This window comes from Berghia stephanieae, chromosome 2 (assembly GCF_034508935.2).
Source record: "Berghia stephanieae isolate SIO BIC M18660-M18661 chromosome 2, UCSD_Bste_1.3, whole genome shotgun sequence".
NCBI classification, from domain to species: domain Eukaryota; kingdom Metazoa; phylum Mollusca; class Gastropoda; order Nudibranchia; family Aeolidiidae; genus Berghia; species Berghia stephanieae.
The window spans coordinates 61,549,123-61,561,142 of NC_088361.1; the positions used below are offsets into that span (position 1 = coordinate 61,549,123).

At 34.3% G+C, this 12,020-nt stretch overlaps 1 protein-coding gene across 5 annotated transcripts in view; it reads left to right on the forward strand.

Moving 5' to 3' along the window:
- Window positions 1-8,998, forward strand: part of LOC144965280 (voltage-gated inwardly rectifying potassium channel KCNH6-like) — a 302,154-nt gene extending 293,156 nt beyond the window's left edge. For all 5 annotated transcript variants that reach the window (XM_078900455.1, XM_078900454.1, XM_078900456.1 and 2 more), the window contains 3 exons: window positions 1-214; window positions 1,061-1,301; window positions 2,139-8,998. The exon at window positions 1-214 is cut by the window's left edge and continues 13 nt beyond it. In XM_078900455.1, the coding sequence (XP_078756581.1) occupies window positions 1-214; window positions 1,061-1,301; window positions 2,139-2,798 (1,115 nt within the window). In that variant the 3' untranslated portion in view covers window positions 2,799-8,998. The remainder of the gene's footprint in view (window positions 215-1,060; window positions 1,302-2,138) is intronic.
- The last annotated feature ends 3,022 nt before the right edge of the window (window positions 8,999-12,020 follow it).

The window sequence follows — 12,020 nt, forward strand, 5'->3', positions numbered from 1 at the left end:
CGATGGCCTCATGCTGCAACTCCAAGCCATCAACTTTCAATATGACTCTTCCCTTGGGCAGCCAGTCTGGATACTCCCAGCAGTACGATGACCAAGGTCATCCCATACACTTATCACTTCCGGTCCTAATGCAGGAAGACCTCATGCATGGCGACGGATCAACTTCCGTTCCATCATCGTTGGAGGTGGAGAGACGACTCAATGAGCTCTCGAAGTAAGTTTTGATTTGTTTACTCATAGTTTGTTGATTTAGCTCGGATTTCCTTCGAGTCATTTATTATTTACCTTCCAATAACTGAAGATTCGATCGTTTTCATTGAGAAGACTGTATCTGCAACGAGATTCGGGTTTCAAAATGAAACACAAGGTGCAGGCAGATACCGCTTTAGAGACAAATATATGTTAACAAGAATCAATAAATTATGTTAATAACAACGTTTCTCAATTGTGCTGAGTGTTAAGGTGTTTTTTTTTTTCATGTTATAAATTTATTTCATCACTTTCCAATATAGACTGAATGAACCTGAAAGTTTCCTTGACCATCAAAGCTAATGATATAATGTAGGTTGCTAAAGATAACATGTTTTCGTATAATAGACGAATGGAAGGACGTATTATTAGTTTCAATTTCAGAACCTTTAACCGCAAAGCATACACTTATCTTGAATATTGAGTGGATATATGAATTTTGAAAGTCTTAATTCATCCATCGTATATTCCATCGTATATTCATAAGTTGTTTGTTAGAGAGATGAACTCAAATGTCCAATTTTTTTCCAGAACAGATCGGCGATAAAGCGCATTTTTGCTATATTATCATTATTACATCATCTATCACTACCTACAGCCCGGTACTCATTGACATCTGAGTCGAGTTACATTCCATATTGCCCGTTTTGTACCAAATGTACTCAGCGCCTTTTGTATATTATATTTAAATAACCGTCTTACTTCTAAGCTATAATGTTAGAGTATTCTATATTTGGGATATTATGTATGACTGCTGAATGATAATAAAACAATTTGAATTAATTTCACGCCTATATTTTTTCCCCACCAGACAATTGACACGCCTGGAGCACAAGATGAGCTCTGATATCGCTCTAATTCTTCACGTGCTTCAGTCCCACGGCCAAAGTCAGTTCACTTCTCCTTCTACACCTCCCCCGCCTCCCCCTCGCATGGCCGACATGGCTGAATCTTTCCCGTACAATTTGCCCCCTGGAGGGGATTACAGCAATATACACCACGAATATCCCTTAGTCCCTCCCTCCTTCCCTCCTCCGCCATCCTCAGATACGGTAAGTATAATGGTATATATTTGAGAGCAGCGGTATATAATTCGAAAATTTTAGAGAATGCTCAGAACCTCCTAAAAGAAAAAAAAAAAAAAAAGAAAGAAATTTTAAGGATGACGACTTTAGTTCTTACGCTAACTAGACGTTCGTTTTTTGGAACGTAACTTTTTTTTTCAACCATTATCTAATGGTACAAACACAATTTAAAGAGAATTTTTTAAAACTTTAATGGACGTTTGTTTTGTTTTTTGTTTGTTCTTTTTTTTTTTTTATTTCGGTTGATTTTTTGTTTGTTTTGGGTTGTATTTGTATATATTTTTTTAAGTTTAACAAAATGTTTATTTGCATTTTTCTTTTCTGGACTACAAGTTGAATCACACATTTCTCGATATCCTCTCAAATGCTACGTCCTGTTTTATAAAGAAACCCGAGTTTGATTCCCCGTTGGGGTGACTAAATTATATGTAAATCATTTCGCTGATTTCTTTATTTATTTTTTTTTTTTTTTTGGGGGGGGGGGGGGGCAATGCAGTTCTTACTAGAGTTCAAGTCTGTCAGAGACAGATACCAGAGACTGATATGGGCTGCACATGAGCTTAATAGTATAATTGAAAAAAATAGCAAGAATAATAGAGCAAAGAATGAGATTTTCATTTTAAATGAAAAAGTAGATGATAGGGCGTGTAACAACTTTTGATTTATCTTGCCCATTAATGATTCGTGTGTTTTTCTATCGTATTCATCTTTCCACAATAGAAAGGGATATTACAAGAATTAACTCATTATGTAACGCATTAAAGGATTTGTTGTTTTGTATTTTGTCTCTTCCTTAACCTACAGAATGTCTCAGATGGGTCCTCTAAAGCATCATCATGGTTGTCATCGACCCAGCAGCCCCCTCCCTCCACCTCGTCGTCGTCCTGTGCCGAAAGTTCCTCACTGCCACCACCTCCCCCACCTCCCTTGCCTACATCGTTACTTTCCTCGTCATCTACTCCACTTAGCCATTCCACCGATGTTCGTTCTTCGTCCAACCTCCCTGTTATACAACAACACTCCAATCTCCCCTCCTTGTCCTCCTCCGCCACCCACTTAGATAGTAGTAATCAACAACATTCATCTTATCAACCTATAAACCAAATTGTGACAACAACGGAAACACAACACATGCCTACAGTGTCCGACAATAACAGCCAATCAGGTGAACTCGAACACCGACACGTGATACCTTTCAACCAATCAACAACGGTGCCTCTTGCAGAAGCCACGACTTTTCCGGGAGACGGCGGTCAATCACAAGCATCAATTACTGGCCTTCAAACATTTCCCTCCTCGTCGTCAAGAGGTGCTGGCTCCTCGCATCAGCAGCCGTACTCGGATGACTTGACAACGACTGCAACGGGGGACAATAATACTGACAGATTGAATCTTGAGCAACGAAGACAATATGATGATAATGTCGGTGACGATTCTGATATTTATAAAGACACATTGGTGTGACTAGTAGATTTGTAATCGTTAAATTAAATGCAATCTGATATACGGAGCAGTTGCCTATGTGACAATAATTCTGTACATAGTAGTACAAGAATGTTTCCAAGTGAAGTCCGGTAAAAATAAATTATATTCCACACTGGAAGCATTAAATTGAACTGTGTTAAGGCAGTTGCCTTGTGTAATTTGAAACATGACTTACTCTCACCGACGCAAGTCTCTGGGAAAACATGAGGCAATGCAGTTTACACATGTCGTAGATTCTCAACACACTATCAAAGATATTTATTTAAACACAAACAAATAAACACAAACCACCATCCTTCAGTATACTTGCTTGTGTTACAAAAATGTGCCTTTGAGCTGACAGAGAAGTTGGGTTAAACGAATGTGACTGTATCTTCAAGAAAGGATAATAGGGGAAACTTGAAAAATAATATATCAAAGTATAACTTTTGATAATATCATAAAGCATGAATACAATAGAAAAATTCACTGTTTCTTTTATCCGTAGAATTCATATATTATAGCCTTCTTTTGAAATCAGACGATTTTCTTAGATTGTATGATAATCTTGTTTATTTTTATTTCTTTGTTGTTGTTTTTCTCTTTGTTTTTGTGTTATTATTAAATCAAAACAAAGAAACATGTTGCGACCAAAAGCTTTCGTAATTCGAATTCGTTCCCTGTTTACAAAGTTCCTTATTTCGTTCTAGTTGAAGCGAATTAATTTCACTGAAAACAAATACCACCAATCACGATCACGTGCCAAAAACTACTTGAAAGTGACTAAAAAAATGGTCAGTTGCTCGCCAGATATCGCATGGCTCCACAATATTTTGAAATAAAATGTGATTAAATCAAGAACCCTAATCTTTTCCGATCTGCCGGAGGCATATGGCATTTTTCCATTTACTGGGTCCGTTTCCGGCCAACCCTTTCATTCCCAGCCGGTCTCCCTGGCCTCCCCCCCCCCCCCCCCCCCCCCCCCCCCCCCGCTTCCCGATAGGATATCTTAAAATCGTCAGTACTTCTGTATAATACAATGCCTTGTTACTTGATGTGTTTTGTAAATTGAAAAGAATGGTAAATGCTGAGCAAAGTGTGATTATCCTTTAATTATTTATCAACCCATCGTATCAGAACGGTATTGTGTCGGAATGACAAGGAGATGTCAAAACGGAATTTTAAGATTAGAATTAGCAGAAATGTGAAATTTTAATTTTTATCACGTTCAGAATGTTTCATTCTCCCCGGTCTAACACTATGCGAGTTTAATCAAAGTCTCATATTTGAGGAGGTTATAATCAAAAGATACAAAATCCCGCGTACCAAGTTTTGGGAAAGCTATAATCGAATACATACTGTGAAAAGATATGCATCCACTGTTTTATTACTCCACTCTGGTAGACTTGGATCGTTCTGATTCTCCTCAAATTAAGGGGAGGGGACCCACATATTTTTTTTTCTTTTAAGATGACTACTAGTGGACTTAGTACATCTGACCTCGACCTCCTCATTTTTGGACAGTAGCATTCATTGTTAGAATCTAAACCATCCCGACATAATACCATTTGAGACAATGCGTCACAATTCTAAAAGACATTATTTATTGTGCATGTTGGTGAGTGCCGTCATGAGATATCATTATAATATTATGATAATAATATAGATATTATTACAGGACAGATGTAGAGACGACGAAATTAGACGAAAGGACAGACGAGTCTTGGGCAAAAAATTGTTATGCAGCCATTTAACCAGCTGAATTTCCATTTTGGTTTAATTTATGGACTTGTTTAGTTTTTTCTTTTTAAACTTGATATTGTGTTTGCGCGCGCGTTGTGTGTGTGTGTGTGTGTGTGTGTGTGTGTGTGTGTGTTTGTGTGTGGTGTGTGTTTATATATGTATGTATTGAAATGATTTTTTGTGAGCATATCTATGCTAGATTAAAAACTATTGTAATCCTTAAGTTCATGCAAGCACCAAATTTTGAGATATTGAATGCACGTGTTGAATAAATCTAATTTTATAAATGTAAAAAATATAATAGACATGGACAAACATATAATGATTATTTTTTCTATCGTGCCCGCTTTATCGGCGACTTACTTGATGAATAAGTGCCCTGGCGGTTTGGCTAATTCTCCAGTTGGGCAGTGTGTGTGTGTGTGTGTGTGTGTGTGTGTGTGTGTGTGTGTGTGTTTGTTTTTTTCTTTGGGGGATTGGGGGGGGGGGGAATGGGGGGGTCTAAAGATCCAGCCATCGAGTCTTAAAACAAAAAAAAAAAAAAAACAAAAAACAAAAACAAAAACGAAACAACATTTGGCTTAGTTATGGGATGAGATCCATTGGATAAGACTTTGTATGTAATCTGTGAGGTCACGAGTAAGAACTGCACTTCTAGCATTTTCTTCTACTTTTTTCCTAGGCCAAGATTACATACCCATAATTTACTCTCTTCAGCACTAGAAATTCTGTTGACATTAGATTGTGTGACGAATACATACTGCTCCCCTTTGGATTCATCATTGCTCCCCCCCCCCCTCCCTTTTTAAAAAGAAATGTATTCTGGTTCTTACAATAAAACGGACGGAGGTTACCCCCTTGTATGTAGCGTTTAACGGATTGTAACAATTGCTTGTTGAAAACCAAGTAAGCTGAGATTTAGCATTCTCCTGTGTTCCTCTGCAGACGAGTCCTCTACAGGTACAAGTTAATCATAGATGAGAAAACTACAAAGAGCCTTTATTTTGCCCGGACATAATTTTGACTTCAAATTATATCAATGGATTAAAACGACCATCAACTTGTAAAAAATTCTTAAACATGAGACTTCTATTAGGCTTCAGATGAAAGAATTCTTGACATGTCGAAGAACGTCTTAATCCATCGATACTTAGAGAGCTTTTAAAAATGTGTGCTCTAACTTTTTTTTTAAAAAAGTGTTTTGTCTGTCTATAACAGAAAACAAAACTTGATACACGAATCGTCGTCTCTCTATTTAATTTGAAGAGACGTACATACGTAAGTGTAACACCGCTGACGTATCACGAACTGTATCACATGAACGTCCGGTTATAGAAGGTTATTTTGGTGTAAACAAAATAAAGCTATCACCACCTGTTTACACGCATACACTGTCATACACTGGGAAAAAAAAAAGATTTTTCTATTTCTATAAGTTCGTGGATTTCATCAGAAAGAACTCTTCTATAAAAATAAAAAATAAGTACGTCATAAGTAATCCGTGATACGTTATACGTAGCGTGTATCTACAGCTCTCTAATGTCGTCATTGTTGCTATATGTCCTGTCAATTATATCCCCCTATAATGTACGCTTATGTCCCTATAATTATTGCCAGTCTTAGTTCTATGCTATATGAATTGTTCTAGCGTTATATATATAACGCAATATAATATAAATAAGTAAATATGTAATATGATTTTTTATTTATATATTGTACAAATTCCCACCTGTTTGAAAAAAAAGTGATAATTTTGTATTGTTTTTTTTTCTCTGTAATATTAAATTATGTTATCATCAATTTTTAGAATTTGATTATCAAAAACATGAATTCGAGGAACTGATACACGGTTTGTTCATAATGATATTATTTTATCAATAATATAATATTATTTAATTATTGTTTACGATTATAGCTGTTATAATATTGTAACGCCATCTCTATACATATCTCCAAAACTATCAGCAGCAGTAGTAGCAGGTTGTTTCTGGGTGACAGAGACACATCCTCCTCCTCCTCATTATCATCGTCGCCGTCATCATCATCATCGTTATAATTATTATTATCATCACCATTAGCATTGTCATCACCATCATTATTACAACCATACCACTACCGTCACCTGCATCATTATTATCATCATCACCCTAAACAACCATCATCATCATTATCATTGTCGTCGTCATCATCATCATCATTATCATCCTCATTACAACTACCACCATCTGCATCATCATTTTCATCATCATCATCATCATCATCATCATCATCATCATCATCATCATCACCACCACCATCACTTCATTATCCACATGATTATTATCATTATCCGCTATCCCAAAAACTGTTTTGCTAATTTATTACAAACGATGTTAATCCCTATTCCATTATGGTTCTTTCAATAATTGATTTACAATTATAACATTGTAAACATTCTGATCATTTATTGTTAAATATAGTTTAATTATTATTACTTTCACGTATTACTATCACGCCTCAAAGATCGAAAAGACATACATATTATTTCAAACTCAAAGCACGTGATAGGCCAACGAAACGTCCACTTCCCGTAACATCCTGCTGTGTAAAACTAGTTTCATTACTAGGTAGGTCTAATAACCCAGATGGCTATGGGCTCATTGTTGTCGTGGGAATACTCTCAAACCAACGTCAAACATTGTCCATTACAACAATGGTAAGTCAGGCCCCTAATAATTAACTCTCTCCTTACCAGTTATTTTTAGAATTTCCCCCAAAAAATTCACACCCACCCGAAACAAAATAGACTTTTCTTAATCAAACAAAAAAGTAACAAGTGCATTCTATACATTAATGATGTTCAGCAAAATGATGTCTACAACACAGTGTTTAGTATTTAAAGCTGTAACCAAAGCATTTCTTTAGATTTTGTGATGTAAAAGAAAAATCAGAATGAGAAAATTGTCGGTTTAATCGTAACGAATGTGACGATTTTCCCATAGGTGGTAAGGAAAGGGTTAAGTTCATTTATCAGACCTGCACGTAGTTACAGAGTGTTAGACACCAATTCACTATTAAAACAATGCTCAAAAGCAAAACTAAGGGGCTCAGTGGTTACCCCTTGACCCCCTCTCCTTCCCTCACACAATCATGTCTGGTAAAAAAAAAAACGTTGAAAAGGGAGATAACAATGTAATATTGGGTTGCTGGATTGTGCTCTTGCGGTATGGCGCTCTGCTCACGACTGGGTTCTTGGTTTGAGTCCTGCTGATGAAGGCGGCGCAAAGTGGAGTCCCTGGAAAAGGCTCTTTACTCACATTCTCTCACCTTGCTATATACCTATTGACTATCTGACCGGTGATAAGGTTGTTTATGATTGTCTGGAATTGTAATCCAGGCACAGGCGTCCAGCTCTCTTTTCATGTTAAGAGGGGCTGTCGGCTGGTAAAACCTTTCAGCATTTTTTGAATATATAGCGTTTTATAAAAACTCAAGTTTCCAGCGAGCAGTCTGAATTGATCATGTTATCTTGAAAAAAGCAATACACAATAAAAAAATATTAAAAAGTGGAAAGGTAATTAATAGAACTGTCTTCTGTCGAATGGTGTCTAACACTCGGTTACAATAAACTGCGAGTCACCATTATATTGTTGTGAAAATAATATTCCATTGCATTCAGCATTGACTAAAAAAGGTTTTAATTTTACTTTCCTTTTTTTTTTTTTTCATTTTAATTTTCCAACTGTATATGACTTTTAACCAGTTAACTGCCTGGAAAGACACGTATTAAAAATAAATTGTCAAGAAAACTCGTCTTTCATCTTCAAATATTGATCCATTTTAATGACCCTCATCTTGGAGAATTATTCTCAAATCCGGGACCTCGCCAAGTCGATCGATATTTAAAGGATGTTTTCTGGCCATATTCTTTTAAATACATGTCTTTCCGGAACTGGCTAAACATTTAAATACGGTATAAAGATTTTTAAAAATTTTTTTTGAAGCACAAAATCCTCTCTGAAATTTAAAAAATCGCATCGCTTTTTGAGGCATCGATCCGTGTCTATTGGTTTAAACTATACACAACCGTAGAAACATCCAAACTGCAATGAAGTGGAGATTAAATCTGTTGAGAAATTATTTTGCCTATATCATTTTCCCTGGATAGTCAAAACTCTCTACAGTTATACAATTTCATTGAGGATGTTGATGTGTGCTTAATTAAAGATTAAATGGAAAAAGGAAAGCAACTCGTTACATTCAGTATAGAATGCTTTACAGAGGGAAAGCATGAATATTTTAATCATTTTTATTTTATTTCAAGGCACTTCACGCATACAGTTAAATCAGAGAAAGAAATGGCCAACTATCATGAACATCCATTTATATAATCTATCAATTCATCATTCTAATGAAATCCTTGCACCCCATGGTTTGTACAACAACAGCAATAAAATAAAATGTAATGACACACTTGATTCAAATAGTCTTCAGCTTTCTTACTTTATAGTAATAATGATGATGATGATGATAATAATAATAATAATAATAATAATAATAATAATAATAATAATAATAATAATAATAATAATACCCCCCGTAATAATAATAACGACGAGGATTATTATTATTATTATTATTATTATTATTATTATTATTATTATTATTATTATTATTATTATTATTATTATTATTATTATTATTATTATTATTATCGTTTGATTTGCTTTGTTTTCATCCACACTATTGACATCCGTCACCATAAATTGACTAATAAAAAGACGGGTCAAAAACTACAACGTGAGGGCACCTGGGTTACAGGTAAAAAGGTGAGTTTAATTGATGAAGCATTGAAAATGCCTTGCTCCCAACACTCTTACCATTAAAAGTGTAACATTTATTTAGATTTTATTTTGAAGAAGCCTTTTGATTTCTTTTTTTTTTTTTTTTGGTTTCGTAAGACAGGACACAACTGTTTGAGTTATAATTATGAACCATGAATGGAGATCATTATTATATGTGATTCAAACAAACAAAAAACAAACCCAAAAAAATCGAAAAGGAGGGGACTAGGTTATATAGTAAGTTAGTGGTAAAACTAACACAATTTTAAAATAAAAAAACAAGTGGAATGAGAGAAATGTGTGTTGTTGACTATTGTAAAAGTATAATTTCTTATAATTTAAAGATTCCCCATAGAGTCCGAATACTACATTCTGTCCATGTGTTCTGTCAAAATAAAAATTTGCATTGCAAGATCTATAAATTGCATATTTATATCTTATCATCTTTTACTAAACCTGCCTAAGTCCATAATTACCAAATGTTAACTTAAACAATTTGCTCCAACCAACGTTGGATTTTAACAAATAAATGAATTGAAACTGAATGTGACAGAAAATGGTTTTCATTAGAAAGAAAAATATAATTACTCAAAAAGTATATTAATATAATGAGGTTGATTGCAAGCTCTTATTTAATCAACGAAGTTACATGATAGGGACATTGTCAATCTTCTCTCGTCAACATAATGGACAAATGATAAATTATGAGCGTTTTGTGTCAAATTCATCATTTCTCCAAATGGTAGATGAAGGAGAAATTAGAAGCGTCTACGTTTTTTTTTATCTATCCATCTTCAATCTGAACTATTTTCAATAGAAAATTAATAAAACAATAAAATATAGTCTGTCTGATAATTAAAAAATCGTTTACGAACACAAAACTGGAAGACATGCGGTTTTGTTTTCTTTAAAATTAAAAAAAATAAAAAGATAGAAGAATGAAAACTTATTGGAATGTGTGTTTAAAAAAAAGTACTGATTCAGTAAAATCAGTACAGAACTTAATATCAAGAGTTTAGAGAATAATAAAGCCGAACGTGGCAGTATATATTTAGCTGTTTGATTTAAGTGATTTTACCGTGCTTATGAAACTCTACGGTCATTTCAGCATGAATATAAAGGATAAACAAAGCATAGTTTTATTACGCTTACCATGACCAAAAGAGTAAGATAAAGAAACTAGTTTGAATATAACGGCGGTATTAATTTGTATAACTTGTGTAAGTTAGGCAAAATGCTTTAATTGCAACTATATCTTATATTTTACAGACACCCAAATGTGCTAAAACACACTTTATTTTTAAAAGTTCAGAGGGCTTTATTCTGTTTATAAAAATAATATTAAAATATATATCACTATTCCCACAGTACAAAGTACAAGGTAAAAATGAACAATGGGGCTTCAAAAAGTAACTGAATAGACAAGTATATCAAGGAAAAGTTGTAGGTAGATCAACCAATAAAAGAAACAGTAATATGGTAAAATATTATCAAGACCGACGAAAGCAGAGATGATCAAGGAGCTGTTAAATATCGTTCTTGTTTTAAAATGTATTATTTTTTAATCACTTTATACGCCACAGTACTAATTTAATAGAAAAATAATTAAATGTGACCAAACTTTCTCAAAAACGGTGTCGAGTCAGGATGCATCAAACACCAAAAATTGAATTCAGAATTAAAATGATTTTAAAAATTACGAAATTTGACTTTTGGACCATGTCAGAAAATGTAATTTTATTCTCCATCGTAACGAATAGAAATTAACCCCACGTTTCATATTTTTGGCTATAAATCTCAAACAATGCCTGTTTTAGATACTGGTGAATCTCTGAGTGCATATGGGAGATGAATGAAGCTGAAAAGTCACCTAAAATTTTTTATTTCAATTTTCCGCCTCAAATAACAAAAACTGAGATGGTTTTGTTCTTTTTTTTTTATTTCGTTTTGTTCCGGCGCTTGCGACACATTTAGGTCATATCAGCGGCAGTAAAAAGAAGAAAATGGAATAGTCAAAATATTGTAGATGTGCAATCAAAGCACCCAAGAAAAAGTAAGACAAAGGGGAATTGGTTCAAATAGGGAACAGATGTAGATTCCAAGAGCATACCGTCAATGTACTTAGTTTGAGATCACCTTAAAGTCTCATCCAGACACCAGCAAGGATCCCAATAAGAGGAATGCACTCAAAATGTTTACAAATCATATGTTAAAAAAAAAAACCCCAAAAAAAACTACATAACAGAGAGATGATTTACAAGGAAAAAAATATCATCTCCCACAACTATAACTATACATTCGACTGTTTCCCTCCAAGCCAAGGTCAGCAAAACTAAGTAATCTCATTCCAAGACAAAGACAAAAAGCAATTGGAAAACTGATTTAGGGGTATAGAAGACAGCAAGTACCTCCCTGCCCACTATGGGAGGTCGGAAACCCCACCCAGTTTTGTTTTTGTAATTAACAGAGCAATTTTAAAAACTCATTACATTCTATCCCTCTTATTTTTACAAAACAATCACAAAACTGAGTCCCATTTTCTATACAACTTAATCAATCCAAAATATGATATTTATGCCCATGAAATATCTCTTTAAAACTCAGTGCCTTCGTAAATTCTTATTCTGTAATTTTCTTTGTATAAGTAATGGCTAAT